The sequence below is a fragment of the Carassius gibelio genome, chromosome A6, assembly GCF_023724105.1.
Source record: "Carassius gibelio isolate Cgi1373 ecotype wild population from Czech Republic chromosome A6, carGib1.2-hapl.c, whole genome shotgun sequence".
NCBI classification, from domain to species: domain Eukaryota; kingdom Metazoa; phylum Chordata; class Actinopteri; order Cypriniformes; family Cyprinidae; genus Carassius; species Carassius gibelio.
In genome coordinates this window covers 20,776,114-20,802,012 of record NC_068376.1, presented here as the reverse complement: position 1 = coordinate 20,802,012, position 25,899 = coordinate 20,776,114, and the positions used below count along the sequence as shown (strand labels likewise).

The window sequence follows — 25,899 nt, the reverse complement described above, 5'->3', positions numbered from 1 at the left end:
TACTGTTTCAAGTTATAAACATTTAAACATGGCCATGCATTAGTTTGTAAAATAAAGAACTCCAATCTTTACATATCAAAAGTTGCTTTCTCCAGCTTCCATCTTGTTTTTAATATTTTGCTTGAACTTTCTGTGCCCAAGCAACATTTTGTCTTGTTTTACAGCCATTTAACACCCCTATTTTCATAATTTCATAACATTTGAGAGTTCACCGAGAAGTGAAAATTATCATCATTTACTCACCCTCGTGGCATTCCGAACCACTAAGACTTTGGTTAATCATCTAAAAGAAGTCAAACAAACGAAATGAAATGATTGACATACAGTAATCTGACTTAGTATTGTAAAAAGGCTTCAGTTACTGACTGGAACAATTTAATAAGTGAAGCAGAGAGATTTAATTGCACTCCATTTCATTTAAGTAATTAGACAATGGGAGACTCAATTAACACTGGGATTAATCTTTTGATTATGCAAATTAGGACATCCAGTGTGCCAGTGTTTTTATATTGCACATTCTACTCCTTTGTATTGCAGTGTATTGTATGCAGCCTCATAATAATGTATTCTGGAGTCCCTCATGGAGAATATAAGTGAATTTTGCAGAGCAGATCAGTGTGCATGCTGTTTGCAGACTGTGTCTGTCAAAGCCCGGATAATGAGATGTTGTGGTTGGAGTTCAAATCTTTGGATTAGACAAAAAAAAAAAAAAATGGTGGTCTGAGCTCATGTGGTGTCTGTCATGCAGCTGGGACAGCAGACAAGGTCATTGCTACCTTACAGCCATTTCACACACAGCCACTGACTGTGTTCCTCTAAGCCTAGCTGAAGAGGATGCAGGACCCAATTTACCAGTCGCTGACAGACTTAATGAAAAATGAGAGGACTACCGCACTATGTCATCGGTATTAATCTTCCCTTGCACTTACGCCCTGGTACTAAGCGTCGGGCTGATTCAAAGCTGGCAGGGAACAACTGCATTGTCACAAAAACTACTACCAATGCTAACCACAGGACCGTCTTCTGAGACTTGAAGTGAAAAGCTGACAAGGAGCATGTTATAAAGCTCTAAACGGCATCAGACACAGGTTCACAACCCGATGGCTGAGATGTGATCTTTTTCTTGTATCCACAATACTGCAGCCGCCTGGAATATGAGAATTTTATCTGGTATTCAGTTGATCCCTGTGACTCAAGGGCATTCAGTGAAAGGTGGTCAAGTTGGTGTATCTGTAAAAAAGGAATAGAAGTATTAGAAGAGGTGATTTACACCTTGTTCTAATAAATATCTTTCAATAAATTAAACAAAAAAAAAAAATACAGATTTTTTTTAGGTTTTTATCACTATTTTAAATACTGTGAGTTTATATATAATATAAACTCTACACTACAAGTATGTATATTTGTATATCTATATACACTTGAAGGGCCCTATTTTAATGATCTAAACGCAAAGTATAAAGCGTACTGCTCAGGTGCACTCAGGGCATGTCCAAATCCACTTTTGCTATTTTAACGACTGAAAAATGGTCTGTGTGCCAGGGTGCATTTTTGGAATGTGTTGTCCATATTCTCTTAATGAGTAATGGGCGTAACATTCAATAAACTAACCAGCGTGTCATCTCCCATTCTCTTTAAGAGCGAGATGTGCTTGCGCCATGACATCTGGAATTTGTTGGAATTTTGTTGAACGCTCCTCAAGCAAAGAAACCGATCTGAAAAAATCTTTTTGTTTTTAATATTTAGCATGTTTGTGTGATGCGCATCCCTGCGTGTAATAAGCAAAGTCAGCACGCACTGTGGACCTGCCCAGAGGCGCATTTTCTACCAACGCGCTCTTTAAATAACAAAAAAATCTTGCGCCATTGACTTTAGACTTTAGACCAGGTTTGAGTTGATCTTTGGCACAGTCTATTTTCAGCTCCTTAAAGTAGCAACGTGCCAGTAATGTGCCTAAACACACCTCTTTTTTAGACCAGCACACCCATGGGCGCACAAATGGGCGCAAATACATTTGCTAATTAAACGACGTGGCACTGGAATGAAAAATGCGAATGGCGCCAGGCTGAAACTAGCAAACACACTTGTGCTGCGCCTTGCGTCGCATTGCGCCGGGTATATGATAGGCCTGAGGTCTGTAAAAACTTTAATTGTGGAAAATGTAGAAAAACAATGTAAGTACTATTAATGCAGTATTACTCAACAAATGCAAGTTTTATTAAAGCAATGTTACTTTTTTAAAACATTATTATGTATTTGGCGAATGTTTTTATTCTAAGCTAATTTAATATGTTCATCTATTCCATGAGAATCAAACGCATGGCTTTAGTGTTGTTAGCGCCAGTCTCTACCTTTTAAGCTTCAAGAACGCCTATTCAGTATGCTGGTTTTGTATCAGACATGTCACAATTTACATCTTTCATTACACAACCATATGCAGCAGTCTTAAGTGTATGCATTTCCTAACTCTAAACTAAATTTTTCCAGTGATTGCAATGCTACTTCCCTTTAACATCAGTTTCAAAATCATACTTTTGCTATTTCATATAGTTTGGTGATCAAACCTATCCGTAAGTACACTATAGTCCTGAAGTCTGCTTACTGAACAGATGTTAAAAATCAGTCTTAAATATTAAGGCATGCAGTAATTTTGTTCATCAACACTTCATCTTTCCTGGATCACGGTGTTGGGATTGGTCCAAAGCAATAGCCAACATCCACATCAGCATGTTGCAAAAGCCCCAGAATGCATCATCTCCCAGGCAACAAGTGAGAACAGCATCCCCATTAGAATTTGAAAAGCTCTCTCCACCATCCTTGCTCAAGGGTATTTGTGTGATGACGTGTGCATTTGTTTGTGCGTTGAGGACACCATCCTTTAGTGGTGTTTTGTGAATTCACTCCCATTTGTGCCAGAGTATCCACACAAGCAGACGGTGACTCCATGATTAAAACTAACTCGATCCTGATGGATGCCTCACATACTGGCATCTTCATGTTTATGCAAGGTTTCCAGAATTGGCAGGCATGCATTACTCCCAAATGCTTCTCTCTTACTGCAGATTGTGTGTAGTCTTTCTTATTGTGTAGAAATATGGTTTTAGAAGATGTTTGGCAAGATAGATGTGATTGTTTGTCCAGATCCTCACATTCCCTTCATCATTATCATCGATAAAATGCTACGCACAGTCCCTGCAAGAGGCGGAATACATAACAGTACATACTAGGCGAAAAGAACATGATCTCAAGATGATAAATAATAAGTGGATGGTTTTTGTACCTACAGGCTCTGATCAATGTGTTTGAGACTTTCACCTTGAAATGTTCACCTAAGTCTGTCTGTGTGTGTGGCTGACTGCCGGTTGAAAAAATAAAGCAGCATAAGAATCAGGCCACCTGTCTTAATTATAAATAAGATTCTGGCTGACCAGAACAACACAGAGACTACATTCACTGTTGGTACAGCAAACACTAAAGGCTGCAAGGACAGCTGACTGCAGAGTGGCAGGTTTTAATGTTGAAGATCTTACCTTAGTGCAGCATAACATGTATTTTATGTGATGTCAAGGATTTTAGTCCCGAATGGATTCCTTGTGAGTTTTTGTCGTCAGGTACAATTTAACCTATATAATTCAGGTCCCAATGCACAGCAAACAAAACCATGGTTTGATTTTGAACTGCCTGTCTAGTTGAAATCTGTTATTTTTATATTTGGGTGAAAAGCTCTTTTCTATTTTAATATATTTTAAAACCGTATTTATTCCTGTGACAACACAGCTAAGTGTCATACGATCCTTCAGAAATTATTTTAATTGGCTGAATTGGAAAAATTTATTATATAATGCAAAAAAAAAAAAAAAAAACTTGCTGCTTAATATACAGGTGCATCTTAATAAATTGGAACATTGTGGAAAAGTTCATTTCAGTAATTCAACAAATTGTTGAAAGTGCATTGTTCAACTCAGATTGTTCAGTGCACACAGACTGAAGTTGTTTAAGTCTTTGGTTCTTTTAATTGTGATAATTTTGGCTCACATTAAACAAAAACCCACCAATTCACGATCTCGGCTAATTAGAATACTTCAAAAGACCAATAAAAAAAAAACTAGTGAATTGAAAGTATGTTAATTTACTGTACATGTACTCAATACTTGGTAGGAGGTGATCAGTTTGTGGCACTGCTGAGGTGGCATGGAATTCTCTATGGGGTTCAAGTCTGGTGACTTTGCTGGCCAGTCAAGCACACCAACACCATGGTCATTTAACCAACTTTTGGTGCTTTTGGTAGTGTGGGTAGGTGCCAAATCCTGCTGAAAAATGAAATCAGCATCTTCAAAAAACTGGTCAGCAGAAGGAAGCATGAAACATCTGCTATTCCGATTCTGAAATATGTGCAAGTAAATATATTTGGTAGTTTAAAATTTTTTATATCGACCGTGTTAGTTGATCTATACCGGGTGATGGGCGCCTCCATGTTAGTTCTCGCTAAATCCCAGCTGTGGGATTTGCAACACTCAAATACATCCTCTCCCCCACGAAAACATTTAAATTGGACATGGATTTAAACATGGATTTAAATTTAGCAGTTTGACGTGATGCACTGGAAGTTCTAAACACGCCGGTGTGATCATACGCTTCAGGGACCAGCCAAAACTGATCACACCGGTGTGATCGTACGAGTCAAAGGGTTAACACTGGACTTCAAGCTATGAGCTTCTCCACCCTTCCTCCAGACTTTAGGACCTTGGTTTCCAAATGAAATACAAAACTTGCTCTCATTTGAAAAGAGGACTTTGGACCACTGGGCAACAGTCCAGTTCTTCTCCTTAGCCAAGGTAAGCGCAGGTGTGGCTTAACAAGCGGAATAAGACAACTGTAGCCAAATTCCTTGACATGTCTTTATGCCTTGACCCCAGCTTCAATTAATTCCTTGTGAAGTTCACTCAAATTCTCGAATCGCTTTTGCTTGACAATCCTCTTAAGGCTGCAGTTCTCTCTGGGTTTTTTTTATATACTTTTTTTATTTTTCCACTCAACTTTCTGTTAACATGGTTGGATACAGCACTCTTTGAACAGCCAGCTTCTTTGGCCATGAATGTTTGTGGCTTACTCTACTTGTGAAATTCAAATTTTGTGTTTTTGTTAAATGTGAGCCAAAATCATCACAATTAAAAAAAAACAAAGACTTAAACTTTTTCAGTCTGTGTGCATTGAATTTATTTTAATACACAAGCTTCACAAATTTGAGTTGAATTACTGAAATGAACTTTTCCATGACATTCAAATTTATTGAGATACATGTAGTTGTGAAAATCATGATTATTTTTAAGTATTCAAAGAATCCTAAAAAAAAAATTAATGTTAAATATTTTATTAATTTGAAATAGAAATATTTTGTAATATTATAATTGTCTTTACTGTCACTCAATATCATGTTTACGTATCCTTCCTGAATAAAAGTATTAATTTTATTTATTTTTATAAATTAGTAGTAGTAGTAGTAGTAGTAGTATTAAGCATATTTTTGAAAGAAAAATAAGAGTGTAATATTTGTGTACATGTTCTTGTGAATAACCTAACCACCCAAGTTGTGATCATTGAAAAAGAAACTCCCTAATTATGTTGTAGAATTTGGGAACAATCAAATTTTCCTAGCGCATACTTTGATAAACGCCCTTATGGAACAACCCTCATGCTCCTAAAAAACACACTAGCCCACTTCCTCTAAATTCACCCTTTGAGGTCCGCATTGACCTCATGCTTTAAGGAGAAGTTTCAGAATTTAGATCATCAAAATAGGTTATTCCTCATATTTTTGCACTGTAGCTTCAGTTTAAATGGACCATGAAAATTCAAAAGAGCTATCTCATGCCTTCATGATGCCTATCTTATAAGCTTCTCATTCTTATGCTGTAGTTGAGAACCATAATTGGGTGGGCGTTTGAGAAAATCTTATTATGTGAGCCATACCTCTACTGCTTGACTGCTTCCTTTGTTACAAAGCAGAGACTATTCAGTTTATTCCTTTAATGAGTGTTGCCGTAATGATGCCGTTTCGTTTTATTGTTTGTTTGTTTAATTTAATTCCCCACACACACAAACCCGATTAAGCAGTATTTCAGTGTTTTTGCTCTGTTCCAACCAAGTTCGTCAGTTAACAGCATACAGTACCAGGGATGGAAATTAACTGTAGAGAGAAACTGTATGCTATTTTTATTTACCCGTCACGGTGACCAGTAGGTGAAGCAAGTTTACCCGCCACAACACAAAATAAACCGCATTTGGCGTGTGTGGGTGCTAATTTCCATCCCTGTACAGTACATAATGGATCATCTGATGACGAGTGGTCAGACAGACCGTTTTTAACACCTGATCCTGACAAACATCTCAAATGTGATCGCTTGTGATCAGGTTTCAGAGGAAGGCCTTTTAGGACCGTGTTTGACTGAAAGGTGAGCAAGAAGTTAAGCTGCAAGTTATATGTGATATTTGATGCATGCATTTCTGGTTACATGTAAATGTGGTTTCAGTTAATGGATATGCTGGCACCTGCCCATTAAAAGCTCACTATCCAATCAGAGTAGATAACTATTAAGCCCGCCCCCACGAGAGGTTTGTGTCAAAACACCAAATGAAAAACTGTGAAACGTAAGCGAAATCTTTGGCAATGAACTGTATATTTTTGATAGTTTCTGAAAAAGTTATGTTCAATTTTATAAAGTTTTGTTCATTATTATTGAAACAAATGTAATTCCATACACATCACACTTCTGTGTGTGCTTGTGCATTTTGTTATTTCCTTTTCAATACACGTGGCTGTCAAATGTTATTCTAAGCACACCCTGATAGCAGTTATATTATCCAAATTGTTTCCAACACTGTACGACCGCTGAAAGATTTGATCACACTGAAGTTAGTCAATGCAACTGCAACTTCAAAGAGAGACAGTTTCCTTTGCTTTCCCCCTTTAATTGCATTTTTCTACTTTGCTGAAATGCCAGCTTGTGCATATTTGATGTTATTATGCAAAACAATTTATCTACAACAACATCTTAAATTGAATTCTGTAGTAATGTGCCAAGTTGCTATATTGCTTGGCAACTATACACAGTTTAGCTAATGAACTGAATTATTTGGCAGAAGAATTGTTTATTTTGATTTTTCATATTAATTTACTTATTCACTGGACATTGGCTCGTTATTTGAACAATAAGCCAGTCAAGGCTGCGCGCTACAGTGATTCTTCCATGTTGTGCCACCTTGGTATGTTGATGGGTTGTCATTTGAACTGCTCTGTCTAGAATGACATCCAGTTTCCTGTTTTTGGTAGTAAAATGTAAATGTGTACTCACTGTAAGTGTACACGTTTACATAGTACAAAAGTGTCTGCATACTGGCAGGAACTGTGGGAAGCTTTGTGTTTGAATTCCTTACAGCGATGCATAACCCAGCATGAGCTGTTGAAGAGTAAGCAATGTAGCATTTCCAAAAAGATTTCTTTTATTTAGTTCACTTTCAGATTTGTTTCTAAATCCTGCTACAATTTATCAGTTAAGTGTGCAGGAAAGATTGTAAGCCCTTCTGGGAAATCTTTTCCATACTGACACAAAGGTTTAGTTTAGGGATGCACGATAATATCGGCACAATATCGGTATCGGCCGATAAAAGCTTAAAATGACCATTATCGGTATCGGCCGATATGAATATTTCTGCCGATGAGCCAAACCGATATTCTCCAAGTGAAATAATTGACCTGTTTTTCAGATGTGAATGTCTGTCTACATTTGTAAAATAATAAATTTATGGTAGAATCAGTACAGAAGAGATACATGGATTTCTCTTCAGTAAAATTAAAGTTTAAATATATCAGTATATATTTGTATATATATCGATATCGGTATCGGCATCGGCCAAAATTATTTTGAAAATATCGGCATATCGAATATCGGCCAAAATCCAATATCGTGCATCCCTAGTTTAGTTGTCTATATCTTAAAAGTTCTGACTTTTTTTTTTCATCTAGAAGTGGATTCTTTAATCATTTCCTTCAGTAATTCCTGCCTCTTCTCAAACTTTCACTATATAGAAAAGTATAGACATGTTCCCCTTCAAGTCACTTTCTGTGACTAAAGTCTTTCTTATTCTTTCTATTTATTATTTTATATTAAAATTTGGTTTATCAAGCTTTCAATGGATTGTAGGCCTGTCACAATAACAAATTTTGCTGGAAGATAAATTGTCCAAGAAATTATCAAGTCAAGTCAAGTCTGTTTTATTGTCAATTCTTCCGCATGTACAGTACATAGATACAGAGAATCGAAATTGCGTTACTCTCAGACCCTTGGTACATACGGATAACATTAAAAATTAAAGCCTAAAAATCTAGATCAAAATATAAAATGTAGATACAAATGGCAGATAAAGTGCAAATCAATGAAGTGAACAACAGTGCAGATAAAAGTGCAAAACTTTTAGTTCAAAAAAAGCTTATTAAGTCTGATTAAAGTGACAAAGGGCTTAAGAGCGGTTATTTTATTTAACTAACTGATGAGGTAGTAAAATGACTTCAGTTCCATGCTGAATGAGGTAGTGAGCAGACAAATGCTGCACAAAGTGACTGGTGCATGTCATCGTAAGTTAGTGGGAGGGGAGTGGTGGAAGGACCTGGGGATGTGGGATCTGTGTGGGGGGGGTGTTCATAGTTCAGTGGCAGAAGAGGGGAGGGGGGACAAGTTCGGGAGGGAGTTCAGCTTCCTGACAGCCTGGTGGATGAAGCTGTCCTTCAGTCTGCTGGTCCTGGCCTGGAGACTCCGCAGTCTCCTCCCTGATGGCAGCAGACTGAAGAAGCTGTGTGATGGGTGGGTGGGATCACCTGCGATGCAGAGGGCTTTGTGAGTGAGAGGGGTTCCGTAAATGTGCTGGAGGGAGGGGAGAGAGACACCAATGATCTTCTCAAGCTGCTCTCACTATGCGTTGCAGAGTCTTTCGGCAGGACTCATTGCAGGCGCCATACCACACAGTGATGCAGCTCGACAGGATGCTCTCGAAGGTGCCTCTGTAGAAGGTGTACATGATGGGGGGTGGGGCTCTGGCTCTCCTCATTTTGCGGAGGAAGTAGAGACGCTGTTGTGATTTCTTGGGCAGTGCTGCTGTGTTTTCAGTCCAGGAGAGGTCCTCTGTGATGTGCACACCCAGGAACTTGGTGCTGCTCACTCTCTCCACAGTCACACCGTTGATGGACAGAGGAATGTGCTGAGTGTGTGCTCTCCTGAAGTCAACAACAATCTCCTTCGTCTTCTCCACGTTCAGAGAGAGATTGTTGTCATTGCACCACTTGGCCAGGCAGCTCACCTCGCTCCTCTAGTTTGTCTCATCTTTGAGGCTAATGAGACCCACCACAGTCGTGTTATCTGCAAACTTAATAAAGAGGTTGGAGTTGTGTGATGGTGTGCAGTCATGGGTAAGCATAGTTAAGAGGATGGTGCTCAGCACACATCCTTGGGGGGCCCCATTGTTCAGTGTGATGGTGCTGGATGTGTTGCTACTGACCCGTACTGTCTGATAAACGTTAATATTGTCATTCTAAAACCAGTTTCAACAAATATAATGATAATGGCATAATAACGCATACAGCTTTTCAAAGATCAAAAAACTTTTATTTTATTTGATTGCAGATTCAGAGCAAGAAATACCAACATGTTCACTTTGTGTGGCTTAAATGTATTAATCTTTGTAATATTATGTTTATATGCCAGTTAGGGATGCTCATATTGACCTTTTAACCTTTAATCTAAAGTAAACATTTTAACCGGTGAATGTTTACATATCACGTCTTTTGTGCACTCAAGTTATTTTTTTCAAATGCGGTATGCATGCTCATAATGGAAGCAACGCGGTTGCAAAAAAAAAAGAGAAACAAAGAAATTATCGTGGCCGAATTTTTTATCATGCAATTAATTGATTTATCGACAATCACGGCAGGCCTAGTGCATTGCAGTTTTAGTAGTTCAATAAAAGGTGTGAAAGCTGTTTTTCATTATGTCTGTCGTTATTCATTAATAAATATTTTTATAAAATAATACAGAAGTATATATATAAAATTCTGCACTTAAACTTTAAACAAGAAAATAAACCTTTTTAAGGTGTTTTTTTATCAATTCATCAAAACAATTGTTGATAGTATTTTTTTCAGCTGTTTTTAGGTTTTTCTAACACTTTTGATAATATTCTCTATTTAAACCAGAAAATGAGCAGTTGTAAGGTTTTTACAACAATGTACTACATATTACAAACTTTTATTAGTTGGAATTTTGAAAAGTTGATATTTTTTTACAATATATTTTTTTAAGTATCTGTTTGACTAGAAGTCAATTTATACAGTTAACACAAATATTAAGTTTCTTTATCTTTGAACATCTTTGAACCTGTTAAACGCAAAGATAATAAAGGATTTATTTGTTTATTTATGTGATTTTAATTAAAAGACCTACCTGATGGCAGATTTATCAGTAAGTTATTTAAGAACTGTTTATTGAATATCTGCAAAAAAAAATATCTGTTTCTAATTGTGAATATAAAAGCATGAATTAAATGTTAAACTGCAAGGATAATTTTGTGTGTTGTTTCCCAAAAACTTGCCGAATGACCTTGATGCTCTTCTAAACACTGAACTTATTCAGCAGACATTTTCATTAGCAGAGCAGACAAGGGAAGGCCAGCAGGAAAACTGCTGACACATTGGCTGATTGGAATTGATACTGGATAATAGCATTAGTTTTTGCCAATATGGCATTAGCACTGCAACATATTGCGCAATGTTATTGTTAATAAACTTTCACGTTCATTTAAAGTCATAAACTATCTCACCCATTACATATTGCTTTATTTTGGAATACTTGTTCCTTGCTTTTTGGAAATGTCTTGCCAGCTAGTTGTGAGAGACAGACTGAATGTCTGTTGTTATTATATGTGTTACTTGAGGAAAGTCACAGATGAATGCTATCAATTTATGTTCTAGACAGAGACATAATTTCCCTAGCTCTGCACCCGTACTCCCATTTGCGTAAACCTCGTCACACAGCACATTTAGCTTGTAGTGCTGCATCCGATATTCCATGAATACATAAAAGGTCCACCACATTGGTCTTCTAAATGAGCCTCCGGAGGCCATTCAAGGTGTGAGGTGTGTAGCTAATGAAATGTGCCTAGTACGGTCTCTGTTTGTGTGTGATTACTGTCAGAATGCTCTGAATGGCTGTTGATAAAGCAGAAGCGGAGGCAGATTTTCCCTCGGCAAAGCTTATTGCATAGACAAAGTGTTGTCTATTTTCCTCGATTTAGTGTTAAACTCAATTACAAGAGGCTTGGAAAGTCATAAGCTATAACTTTTTAGTGGAGACCGTCCATGAGAACCCAGCATACACCTCCAGAACATTTGAGACTTTGCTGGTTTAAGCCTAACCTGGATGGATGCACATAAAGATTCTAAATATTCCACACAATTTGATCCTTAACCATCCTTGAAGTTTAACTAAGCAGCTCGTACAGTACATGGGGTTGGCTGCATCATCTTTACTTCAGTAAGTTTAGTAATGTGAGCACTGCACTTTGGAAAGACACCTTAACCACAGTGTAGTTGAGGTTTGAGGCTCTTATTTTATTTGCATATTTACTTTTTTCTGATGCATTTCTTGATGGATTGTAAAGAGAACTGTGAACAACTCTGGGACTCTTTACTTTTGTCTCATGTTTTTTTTTTTTTTTTTTTTTTATCAAAGGCAAACATTAACCTTTTATAACAGTGTTTTATAAAAGTTTTTATTTACTTTTTATTTGCTGTTTTACCTAGTTTATTTACTTTTTCTATTTTTCACTTGTTTCTCACCATGAATATATGAATACGGGGGAAGTCGTGGCCTGACGGTTAGCTACTCGGACTCGCAATCGAAAGGTTGTGAGTTCGAGTCCCGGCCAATAACTTTATAAATCGTGTACTTTTTGGTTTAATTATTTGCACATTGTTTACACTGATGGACAGCTACATCATACACTGTAATACAGGTAATTTTTTATTTCCCATCTGTATGGCTCTTTAAGTTTTTTTTTTTTTTTAGGTCATTAATCGAATAAGCAAATTTTTTCATTGTCCACGTGAATTCCTCTGTATAGACAATCAGATGTTCTTGCCTCTAATGAAGACCAAGATGCTCTTTGGAATGTTTTTTAAATCATGTTCATCAGTTTTAAGCAAACTTTCAGAGCCGATGCAGCTGAAGTGCAATTACAGCAAAAGAGGCACTTGCCAAAGGCATAAATTCATAGATATTTTTTTATTATTCAAGATTCTAATTGTTTCGGTGATAATTTTATTTATTTCTATTGGAATCGGAAGCATTTTTAGTGGTCTTGGGTTTTTATATATATATATATATATATATATATATATATATATATATATATATATATATATATATATATATATATATATATATATAAATATAAATATATATATATATATAAATATAAATTATTATAATTTCTTTTACCTTTTTAATGTGTTTTAAGCATCTAGGTATCTCTGTTTTTTCTTAGTTTTTACTGTGAGATGCTTGAAGTAGGTGACACCATTTGTCTTAGGAAGGAGACAGTTGTGTGTACTTACAGATTTCCAGGAGCGGAGAGAGCAGAGAGAGAGAGGTCTCATTAAATGTGTCAGTGGGAGCTCAGAAGAATGGACGGATAGCTCTTAATTATTGACCTGCTTGGCAGCTTACGACACTGAGATTGAGATTCCTCTCGCCTCTCTGTCTTTACTGCCCTGTCACTGCGTACCAGACACATCCATTGAGAGTCCGTCAAAGCTGCTGAAGGAAATTCTAAAGTGATTACTGTACAAACTCATCTATTCATCTTAAAGAATGGACATTTAAAGGTGATATATGTTTCCCCTTTACACTGAACAGACCTGATAAAATCAGGTCCTGTGTTTTACGGACTACATCCCACACCCCATCCGTGTTTCAGTCTAGATGCCATTAATAATTGGTCTTAGTTTGGGGTTCGGTTCACCACACACAGTTCGGCACGCACTGGGACCGCGGTTCAACTTAAATCTGACAAAGCTCCTGTAATATGGTTTGCTATAAACACTAATATCACGTAAAACAAACAAGGTTCAGCTAATATATGCTTCTGTTGATGGATGCGCATTCTGGCTTCCCAGATATTATAACAACAGCGGAAAAAAAACATGGGCAAATCATTCACTCTTGTTCAACGTGAATGCTGTATATGACCAATCATTTATTCCATCATCAACCAGACAAGTTAACACAAAAATTATGTCAAAATGCCTGTCTTGGTAAGTATCCTACAGCAGACATAGCCGGCTGAATAAATACTATCATAAACTATACTTGATTTGTTTTTTTGTCTGCAATAACAACAATAGCACATTTTTGTTGAAAGACAAGCTTAAAAATGAAATCTTTTATACCTACTTGGTCCATTTATAGAGGTATACATAAGTAACTGTATCTGTCGCTTCCTTAAAATTGAGAAGAAAGTTCTGGTGTGCATATTTGTAATTTCACAAATTACTGCTGTTTTTCCAAGAAATACATGCTTGTGTTAATGCTTGCCAAAATAAATTATCTAATAGCTTATTCATTCAAATGCAAACACTTTAGGAAGTCTAATAACCTTTTTTGCCAGTCATCTTAAAGAGGAAATCTTAAATTGACGCATTCAGGATTTCAGTATTAAGTTAAGATAAGATTTAACTTGTCAGGTGTGACCTAAAGTGAATGTTTTTGTTCACTACAGATTCAATGTCACTTCTCTGACATTTCCTGATGGTTTTTCGTGGCCATCTGCTCACCCTATTCTCTTTTTCACGTGTGTGTGTGTGTGTGTGTGTGTGTGTGTGTGTGTGTGTGTGTGTATGCTGCAGCTCAGTTTTGTTGGATGCAGAAGGGCTATGTTAGTGAATGTCAGTCAATAGACTTTTAATTTCTTATCTTTTATTGATTGTAATTATAACTGTATTAATAATTGCAATAGTGATAATATGGAAGTCATGGAATAAAATGACTTTTTTATGTTATAGTTCAAGTGATGGCAGAGAAAAAAAACTGGAAATGGTAACAAGAACTGAAGGGAACGGGATCAGGAAATAACGCTCGAAGTAGATCCTGATCTCTCATCGCCTCCATGGGAATGAACTTGCACTAACTGCTAAAACACCCACAAAATTGAACAAAAACATTTTCAAGTCAGCTGGTGTGTTTAGGGCTCTGTGCTGAAAGGACTTGTGCTGTTGTTATACTTTCCTAATAAAAGTTTTAATGGCAGTGTCAGCTAAAGACCTCTTGCCCTCCTTCACTGTTAAGAATGTCTCTCTCCCTTTCATTGTTTTACTTTCGCCTATGTTTCTGTACAACAGCTAAGTCAGGAAAGGCAATCTTAAATTCTTATCTGTTTAGTGGCACGGTTTTGAAGGTGTATTCCTCAGCTTTTCAAATGTAACAGCATTTGCTTATTTTGCTTTCAGCTTCCTTCATTTATATATATATTCATACCATGCAGTAGAGAAATGAATCATTCAAGATGCTGCTTTATGCTGCTTGTTGAACCATGAATGTTCTAATCGACTACAATCATGCCAAATTGAGCGATATTTTATTCATGAGTTCAATTTGTGCAATCATAGGAATTAGACAGTAGACCCCACATGTATTTGTAAGAACATGGTGACATTTCACATAGAGATACTGTAATAGCAATTGTATACCTTCACATAGCTCTGCAGAAAATGCAAATATTGTATGGTAATCAGAGAGGCAGCCAATAAGCTACTGGAGAAAGTGCTTCGAAGTGTTTGTTCTTTGCAAAGCCTTTTGGCAACACAGTTGTTCCCTATGTAACCGCTTCTGATGGTAATCGTATGAATGTGCAGTTTAAAATCCGGTTTGGCTGCATGTCGTCAGCAAATGCAGAATCACATGAAAGCCTAAACAAAACCCATTAATCATCTTCACCGAAACTTGCTGCTTGAACTTGACAACATGCCCATGCAATCCCCTGACTCATTGGATGAGACAGCTGACATGTCAGGACAATAATTATTCTTGTCTGGCAGACCTGAAACCAGTGAACGATAGGGGTGTGTTGGCCCTCTTGAAGGGAGGCATTTTGTCTTAAAACATTTTGAGTTGAGTGCAATGAATGTAAAAACAGTCACATCCTAAATCATCTCCATGAAGAGAACACTTGACTTTGACTGTAATTTGTGCCTAGTTAAGTGATTACAATGATTTTTGCTTTCTAACAGCCTGCTAAACCAGGAGCAGCACCCCCAGGAGGCATCTGACAGCTTCTGTGAGTGTGTTTGATTGCAAGCTGAAGAGATTGAATCATGTGTGTATGGGGACACTCTTAGGATGATGGGATTGGGGCGGTGTCAGCTCTGAAAGTGTGAGATTGCCTTTTGTTGCCCCCCTTCTGAAGAGCAACAACGACATTTGTGCAACTTTATTGCCACCCAGAGCATAAACTTGGCACCAGGAGCAGGGAGAACTGGCCTGCTGTTATTAACAGAGATATAATACGAGGCATCAATAATTCAGATCCCTCATTTGTAGGAAAGTGCAGAAGAAATCATGGCTCCTCTATACAGTCCTCATGACTGAACTTGCCTGTGTAGAAACATATTGAAAAATTCTGCAGAGGGTCATGTAGGTGATGTAGGTATGTAGGCAGATTTGTTACTTCGATACATGCTGAATGGAACGACATTTTGAAAAATTGGTCCGGTTTTTGTTTTATGTCTTTAATTTACATTTTTTATTAAAAATTTTGTAATTACATGTACAAAACTCACAATGTTAGGGTGTTGTTTTTATGCCATTTTGTGGGTAGCTTCAATTGTGTTAATAGTTGCTGAAGCGTTTCTAAGATTGCTAAGGTGTTTTTGGTGGTTACTAGGGTGTTTCTAGATCTGTGGGGGCAGAATTGGCCTTATGGTTAGAGTCGGACTTGTAACCCAGAGGTCACAGGTTCAAGTCTCGGTTCTGGCAGGGATTGTAGGTGGGGTCAGGGGGGAGTGAATGACCAGTGCTCTCTTCCACCCTCAATACCACGACTGAAGTGAGACCCCCAACTTCTCCACGGTCACCACAGCAAAAATGCTCTTAGGTTATACTTAGGTTAACCGTCATCAGTAATAATAATAATAATAATAATAATAATAATATGCAAATGTGCAATGTCCTGCTCCTGCATTTGACTCTTTTCAGAGACCTTGAAAAGCACATTTTTAGACAATCCAGGCAACTCTAAAAATCATCCCTTGTTTTGTTTATTGTTTTCAAATCAGGATAAATGCTTTCAGATCTTAATGCACATTTTTTATCACTTTAGCCTATTCTGCCCGTGTTAAATGGGTGCTTGCCTATAATATAGAAATAGCTTTGATTAGAACTGGCGTCTTATCTCTGAAATGAGCAAAGCAGCACTTTGCCTTCTAGTAGATATGCAACGCTCATTATATTCTTAATCAGACATTTCTCAGGCAGAGCAACCAGCTAAATAAGGCTACGTAATAGTTGTGGAGTAAAATCACTCTTTCTATTATGATGGGTGATGTGGTGTGCATTACATATACTCAGCAGATATTTCAGCTCTTCATTCTGCTTTAAGACTTGATGAATTAAAGTGGCGGGGGAGAAAGCTCTTAAACAGCATGTGTCATCTGTGCAAATCGCTGATGCGGCATGATGTGTCCCTGAAATATCAGCAGAACGAGGAGGATTCACTTATGATTGGGGTTCCTCTTAACCCATCTGTAACAGCACCCACGAGTTGGACTAGTGGGTTTAAAAAGCTTAAATGATTGTTCTTTAGGTACATCTTCCTTACAGGGTTTATTCGATCCCTTTAGCATCTCTGCAATCTTGTATCGGCAAGCTCTGACATGTGATGTTGATATTCTCAGTAGCGTGAATGTTGGATCCATATAAATTCTGCACTAGTCCAAAAAGGCTATAGTGATCGCAAATATATATTTCCCAAGTTAATACAACACCTCAGAGCTTTTAGAAACAGATTTCCTCACTGCCAGGCTTTTAACACAAAGGGTCGACCTCCTCTTGCTTTCCAGTGGTGAGATCAATATAGGAGTTAATTTCTAATGTCTCAGAAAATTAGAGGTGTGTGATGTAAATCAAGACTGAATTGTTCAAAGACAATTGGGAAATGTATACTTGTATCAGTGACTGATGAAATTACAACACATAATTGTAATCAATAATGTATGTAAATATACATTTGCCTTAACATTATTTCTCTGAGACCCTGCAATATAGTTTTTGTTTGTTTGTTTGTTTGTTTAAGGACAAGTTAGCTTGCAGTTAATACTGTATTGTGTTTGGGTTCATTTTAATCAGGTCATCTACTAACATGTATCATTTTCCATTTATTTTTCATTAAGTAAAAAAGCAAAATACAAAAAAAAAACTAGCTCTTTATATTGAAAACCATTTTTACACATTCTGATGATCTCACTGCAGAACCATGTACTCAAACATCTGGTGAATGTTTTTGGACACTTTTTTTTTTTTTTTGATGCAGTCAGTGTCAAATTTTTTAAACACATCTTGAAACCCGTATTTTCTATTCAGTTCAGCTGTTTGAAATGTGATGGTTGGGTAAATTTCAGCCTGATGAGCAGTTACTATTTGATTTTTGTGTTCCATTTATTTATTTTTTGGTGATTTAAAAGTATTTCATTATTTAAAATCCAATTCATACGTTTCAAATTACCAAACAGGTCAAGGTATTTAAAAAAGGCTCTCTGTTACGAACGGCAGTGTAAAGACGGAAGGACGCACACTGTTTTCACATACAACATTTGTCTAGCTGCTAGCTGATATTGTATGACACACCACATGACCTTCCAATCGGTGGGAGGATTTTGTAGCTTCATATGTCACATTCTCAGCTCTAATTGTTTGATAGTTATGACTGCATACGTTATTCTTTGTAATTAGAGAGAATGAAGAGTCTCTTGGGACTATTATGTTTCTTTCATATCCACAGTGTGATGATTTCAGTGTCGATTTATGCATTTCTGCTTCCTACTGCCTGTTATGCACTCTGACAAAACCACTGAAATAATTGAAACAATAAAATAAGATTTTTTTCTTCGTTGCCTGTCAAGGTTTAGTGAATGGCAAAATGCAAAGTACCCCCACCAAACCGGCACTCACCAAACCAGCTTGCTTTTTCTTGGTGAAAGTGTCATGTTGTCTTGCTATCTAGCTATTTGTCTATCATTTCTTTGGCAGTGTTACATCTGTGGTTCTCTGTGGATGTGCCTGAAAGAGGTTGCATTTGACATTGATGTGTTTTATTCATCTGCGATGAGATTTTTCTGCTCAGGACTTTCCTTAGTGCTTTCTGACAGCTGCATTGTCATTTTATCAAGCTCTGAAGAAAATGCTCGATCTCGTGGAGGAAGTTGATCTGGATTTGCATGGTGTCAGTTATTTATCTTTTGGTTTATGTAATGTTTTACTCTCTGATCTGCATTGCTACATGTCCTGTTTGCTTTGGAGCAAATGCACTCACACAGTGTCACAATAGAACTGAATGTGCTTCATTGACTCATGTTGTTACTGCTTTTTTTGCTACAATTCAAGCACTATTTTTTTCGACGTCCAACAAAAAAACACAGCCAGAGGTCATTTCTAAATGTCCTTTCCACACAACATTAATGGATTCCTGATAAAAGGGTACACAGTGGTGGTTAGGACCAAAATATTGCAAGAAAAATGAAGCCAATGCAGGAATAAAGGCATTTTTCTCTTTTACTCCAATGGAATCTACTGTCCTTGACAGTACTGCAGATTATCAATCTTTTTTTCTTTTCTTTTTTAACAGGATATTCTACGTGTCACATGACTCTCAAGATCTGAAGATCTTCAGTTATATAGCGAGAGATGGACAGAGCAATGTGTTTCGATGTAACGTCTTCAAATCAAAGAAGAAGGTAGGCATCTCTTGAGTGTGTCTTCTAGTCAGGACATCTAGTACTGATGGTTTTCCTTGGATAATACAATCATGTCATTAAAGCTCCAAGCGAATGAAGTCTACTGACAGTTCCTTCCCTTTTCAGCACTCTTCTTTCATTTAACTTCAGGGCATATAGTTGAAAAAACCCATCAGAAAAAAAAGGAACAGCAGCCCTTGGCCATGAAACTGAAGTGCACCTTTCAGAATGGCTGTGTTTTTCTTCTCAGTCGGTCTAGCATGCAGAGCTATACAATGATTCAGCAGTGGTGCATGTAGATGATATACTGACAGAGCATGCTTTTAGTTCTTAAAGCTGTCAAATTCTGATCTCTTTCAAGCTTCTGCACTGGATTTGAATGAGGCATATTTGAAAGCTTAATAACTGTTTAAAGATGCCCACCGCCTCTGAGAAGGATTTGACATCTGAATCGTTTTTTTTTTCTCTGCTTGACTGGTTTAAATATGTATTTGTAATATTGGCAATTAATCTACAATGTCACAAGAAACGAAGTAAAAAATATTATTGTAAACTGGTGGCTACAGTCTATAAATATAGAGAGGAATTCAAGCTAGTGTCACTATGACGCATCACATTACATTATCACGGGTGTTTGTCTTGAGAACAGACTGTACAAGAAGTGTATGTGAAAATACAATTTGTCAAATATAATAGGAATAGGCATATGTGTACTGTATTTGGACAAATGCAGTATGACTGCATTAAGTCACCACATCATCTGCTGTGGTTTTATTTTTTTTTTCTCTCTCTACTTGACTCTGTAAAAAGAATATTCTGTTAAATTTACAGTAAAAAGGCAGCTCCTCCAGAAATGCACTGTATAAAATAGTGAGAATGTTTACAGGATAGCGAAAACTATATAAGAAAAAAGGAGGCATTCTTTCAGATTCTTCTGGACACCCTCAGCCAGAAAACACAGATCTGACATTCTGAGCTAATGCGATGAGTATTGTATTCTTAAAACTTGTGCAATATTTACTTTTCAGTGCAGCAGGTCTTTATTATTATTATTATTATTATTATTATTATTATGAACATCTGTTTCTGTCTTTCTCTCTGTCTGTCTCTCTGTCTATATATCTATTAATTTGCATATTTATTTACTTATGCTTTTATGGATACTTATGTATTTATTTTTAATTATAGTAATTAATTATTTCTTTGCATGTATGTATATTTATTTGCTTAATTTATTATGTCAGAACATCGTTATATGGCTGTCTAATAGTTATGCTGGATTTAAAGAAAATCCAGAAGAAATCCATGTCCAGTAGGTATAAGTATACAATCCATGTGTACAGTACTGTATATAAGTGCATGGCCCATCCATTTATTTCTAATAAAAGTCCTTGTATTATTAATTCTGTGTGATAAATATTAGCATTTTAGTTTCAGCCAAGAACTTTGATTTTAGTGCATTAAGAATACTAAGCGCTCTTTCATTTCTCTGCAGAGCCAAGCTATGCGAATAGTGCGGACAGTGGGTCAGGCTTTTGAGGTCTGTCATAAGCTCAGCCTGCAGCACACCCAGCAAAATGCAGATGGCCAGGAAGATGGTGACACTGACAAGACATGCACAGATTCGGGAGTACCAGGTACTGTAATGAACTCGATCCTCTTTTCTTCCCACTTCTTTGTCAGTGTAGTCATCTTTCACAACAGGTTTTTATTCTTCAAACTCTGTAATTGATTGTCTGTTTGTGCCTCTTGAACTCGGAGTGATTGGATAACAGATGAGTGATGTTGCTGCCGATCTCTAAAACACTTTGATTTAGCAAAGGGAAAATCCATGTGGTTGTTCAAGCTATTTTTCTGCAAACCAGCTCAGTGAGTTAGAAGGTGTGAGCCTGGGCTTTGAAAAGCATCATGCTACAGCACCTACAGTATATACGATCGCTTGTGTCTGATGGACAGATCTCATGGTGCATGGGCCATGGGTTCAGGCTGATCATCCTCCCACAGCTCCCTAAGGACAGGTTTTCTTTTCAAATGCAAATGAGCTCTCGTTCACCCACGCTCTGCATCTAATCTGCACAGGATTCCCCAGCACCAACACGCTGAAGTGTCACATTGATGGAACTCACTATGTCTAACAGCTCCACTGCTGTGTCCCAGTGTCAAACAGGGCGACCTTAATAACCCCTTTCAACAGGAAGAACAACAAATCATTCTCGGAACTGACACTTCACAAACAAACAACCACGTAACTGCTTAAATTCAAAACCCGCCGACAAATAACTATAGTGCACCACAGCATACTTTTTATGAAGTTTATGAAAAAATTTAACATGTAAGTTGCTTATGCTAGCAAGAGGAGTTTTCGGTATAGCTGTCCATGTTACCACAAAAATCGAATTCATAATAAACACATGCTTTTTATCAATGTTGATGTTATTGTAAATGTGTGAGAGAAAATAACATGGTTGGAGTTGGAATCAAGCATCTTTGTTCCATGTCAAGTAAACTAATTTGAAATTTGTTGTTGCTTCAGATTTTGTAATAACTTTTGTGATTAAATTCATAGCTAAAAAATCACATAAATATTGATATTAGTTAATATTTTATATAGGACATCTCGCCAGATTTTTTTTTCTGCTACGGAATTGCTTTTAGCCAGTGGATATGCCAGTGTAGATCTGTGGAGGACTGTGTCTCATTACTCATTACCTCAGTACTACTTCCTTTTTAAACTCTTGTGTTATGTTCAGTAACACAATATACACCGTTTATGATCTGGGTTAAACTGTCACCCTAAAATAGCTATAATCCCTATATATGTTATACTGTAGTAATTTACTACGGTGTGATATTGAAAACTTTTTATATTCAATTTAATCCCTCAATTAATGTAATTAAAAAAATCCAGTGCATGATAAATAATTACAAGAATGTTGTTCAGAATAGTTTTGCATGTAGTATAGCATGTCGCACCACAGGAAACTTCAGTCACTGCTCACCATGTCATGTCATCTCTCCATTTCTAGAAATACAGACCGAGTGAAGGTGTGGTCATAACATGGCGCCCCATATCATAACACCACCGTCCCACAGGGGATCCATAGTTAACACAGACAACATCAGTGTTTGGCCAGAATAAATATATTTCTGTACATAACTGTGTGTTAATAAAGGCAAAAAATACCAGAAATTGAAATCTCACTTACTGCAAAACAGTCCCTTTAGACTCTGTAATGTCCATGTTCCAATAAAAAAACAAAACATTGCATGGCATGAACCTATTAATATATCATGCTTTCCATGGCTGTAATAAATGTTTATCTAGATGAATTGTTTCTCTCTAAAGGACGGGAGCTCACAGGGGCCGAAAAGCCGGCTGCAGACGAGACAGACATAGATGCGGAGGAGATTCCCCTCTCTGACAGCACAGTGGACGAGTTCAGTCGCGGAGTCACTGACCTGGATGTGGCTAAGAAAGAGGAAGATGTCACCAAGGACAAAAAGGTTGACCACTTAATTATTCAGTCCATATCAATAATAAACCATAATCTTCTGTAATGTCGAGCTCTCAAAGTGGTTTTCCAAATCGCTGTATATCAGCTTTTATGCACACATCCTTTGCGCTGTATCTTCCAATTAACTTGAGTAATTGAGGGAAGGTTATTCGGAGCATATTTATGGTTTGGCAGATTAGGTTTGTTTTACGCTCACGGCTGTGTTCAGCCTGGGGTCTAGATGCTGCTATAAGGCCATTAGCATAATCTTGTAGTGTGAAAGCCTCTGTGCTGCAAAGGATTATGTAATGATACTGTGACCCTGACTGGATGAGAAATTCTTCAAGAGAATCATTATGGTAATGACAGCCTAGTGTTGAGGAGAGGACAGTAACGCACAATGTACTGGAGTATTGGTTGCATTGCTGAAGATTCCTCTCTATAGATACATTTCACCATCTGGACCATCCAAATGACAGGCATTCTGATTTGAGTCAGGCTAAAAATAGCATTACTGGTCTTCATTGTGTTGAATACAGGCTTTCTGTTGTCCATATAGCTTATTTGTTCCACCTGATGCCTGTTTATCTTTCTGCTCAAGCATAATTTTGTGGGTTTGTGTTTGGGCCGATGAGGCTGGAATTATATCAGAGGCTGATAAGACACTCCTCTCCTCAGGAAATTATAATGTCAGAAATGTTTAGGTTGGCTTAGATTATTGTTCCATGATTTATAAGCCAGTCAGAAACTTTTACTCTGTGCCAGAGAATGCTCCCATAAAAGTACTCGGAGGTACTGTTTCCTTATTTTGTTTGGTTTCAAAGTTTTTGACCCAAATGGTAATTTTGCAATCCAGTACAACTTAAATGAGGTGTGGTGGTAATTTAATGGATAGAGGGGAAATGTGGTTAACAAAAGTGTGGATCATAGAAAATCCTAATGCCTCATTGTTTCCATGTGCATGAATATAAAATATAAATAAGTACCATAATGATTTTTTCAGACTATATTCCAGTTTTGGGCTTCATAGTATTTGAGAAATTCATGCCTGCCTTGATTTAGTATAAAGAGATGATGGCTAAATTCAAACTACAGAAAAAAATTGCTTTATTTATGCCGCGTTCCAGGCAACCTGCTACCCGTGTTTTTCCAACCTTCTACCCATAAAAGTGCACTGGAACAGCAGTCAAACCCGTGACTTCCCACCTGTGAACTCATACTAGATCGATGTATACTCCCAGTTCTGAGACTGACATCACAGAGCCCACAAAACAACTATTGCAGCCCCTATGGATAATACTGTCTACCGATGCAGTGTTTATGCAAGTGGTACACGCTGAGAAATAGACTTAATATATAAAATTAATGAATTAATGAATCTAGCTACAATTCCTTGCACTCGGGAAGTTTGGCCTGAGTTGCCTGGAATGCTACAAAGTTTTGAGTGGTGGTTCGAAGTCGTGATTTACGGGCTCAAAAACCTGCTTGGAACGCAGCATTATTTTAGGGATGAACAATATGTGTTTATTTTATTGTAGTTCATTATCTTTGTATTTAAATCAATACCAGGTCTTTTTTTTTTTTTTTACATTATAAATTGATATTAGATATATGTCTGTAGATAATGGATATTTATTTTTTTTGTTTTTGGTAATTTCTTCTGCTTTTACATTTCTTTATATCTTGTAACACTATAAAAAAAAATATTTTAAAAAAATAATTAAAAAATTCAATCTTTAAAAAAAGCTCAGTGTATGTTCATTTTTCATTCTGTACATTTTATAATGCTGTGATGCCTAAATCAAAAACAAATGCATGTGACTCCATTTCTTTTTTTTTTTTCTTTTTTTTTTTTTTTTTTAGGCAATACGTTAATAATGTGGAATTTATTATAATATAGATTTAAAATATTGTCTGTTTATCGTTTACTGGCCATAATATGTAAAAAGTTTATTTGCCAGAATTATTCAACGATTTCCAGCTAACTTAGTTACTGGAGTCACAGACAAATTTTAACATCTGTTACTATTACCATGGTTACAAGCATTATTTGAGTCCCTGGTTTTGGCTACTTAATCACACAGGCAGTATTCTATCCACCTCTCTGACCCCTGTAGTGTGAATGAGTCCGCTTAAGATTACCAGTAAATTCAGTTGTTAGTTCCAAACGCCAACATTGTGAATGTAGTCGAAGTTGTTTGATCTTAAAGAATACATTTTGTCTCTGGTTTTTAAAGAAGTGTCATTTTTATAACTGAATCATTAGTTGTGTACATTTGACACTTTTGGTAGGCCATTTAAATTTAGCATTTCAGTGAATGTCTTCATGAATAAAGCCTCTGAGAGCGTGCTGTCATACTCCTACATAAGCCGATCATTTTAGATTCTTGAACACTGCAGAACAGGGATACTCATGCCATCCTCGAGGACTTGTGGAGCGGAAATGGATGGATTGTGTAGGAGTTCATGCTGTTTTTAGGGCTGGTACAAGTGTCAGAGCTGTACAGTAAGCCTGTAGTCAGTTTTGCATGTGTTGTCGCTCTATCGACTCATGTGCCTCTTGAGTCTGCCAATATGAACTTGAGCTTATACTGGAGTAACTCTGTATTTTTACTTTTTTTTTTTTTTTTTTTGCTGCATCAAATAAAAACAAACTGAGCTTGATACTCCATGTAGTATAGCCATTAAATATGTGATGGTTGGCTTTACATCAGTTTAAAATAACATTTCCAAAAGGGCATTCTAGTGTATGTGTGTGCTTTCTTGTTTAATATACAAAGTAGAACAAATTACCATGTTTATTGTGTTTCCTATCCTGCAGGCAGTTCATTAGAGCAGCAAATCTCTGTTTCGCCCCACAGTATTGTTTGTAGGAAACTGGCAGACGCTTTCCAATAAAATGAGAAGTTTGGAGTTTCTATAACTGTTTAAATGGGGTTCCTCTCTGAACTTTGATAATGAATGGACCAGGGACTCTTGGTGTGCACAAGTGGTTGCATCCCATTTTGTAAGAGACCACAGTGTGCTTTGCAGGATTTCTGCACAAAACAGTCACTGAATAAATAATGAAAGCAATTAGTCCTCCTCAACAATTTTGAACTTTACCCAATGTCAGACATTCTGGAAACTCTGTGGCAGTCTACTGCTGTGGGAATTTCATAGCAGAGGCTGAAATATGGAGAAATGGGGCTACTGTGTAGCTCTGATCTTATCAGACTCTCTCTGCCAGGCAAACAGCCAGGCTTCTACCAGGAATCAGTTCCCTTTACTTACAGGGCACATATATCTCCTGGATGCAGGTAGAATAACTCAACCAGATCAGCCAGACCCCCGAGGAGCTGGGTATCACAGACTAAA

General features: G+C 37.0%; 1 protein-coding gene across 2 annotated transcripts in view; it reads left to right on the top strand.

Moving 5' to 3' along the window:
• The window catches only part of nos1apa (nitric oxide synthase 1 (neuronal) adaptor protein a), a 90,989-nt gene that overhangs the window by 38,928 nt on the left and 26,162 nt on the right, over window positions 1–25,899 (top strand). For both annotated transcript variants that reach the window (XM_052599725.1, XM_052599726.1), the window contains exons 5-7: window positions 18,940–19,048; window positions 20,544–20,685; window positions 22,395–22,552. In XM_052599725.1, coding sequence (XP_052455685.1) covers window positions 18,940–19,048; window positions 20,544–20,685; window positions 22,395–22,552 — 409 coding nt within the window. The remainder of the gene's footprint in view (window positions 1–18,939; window positions 19,049–20,543; window positions 20,686–22,394; window positions 22,553–25,899) is intronic.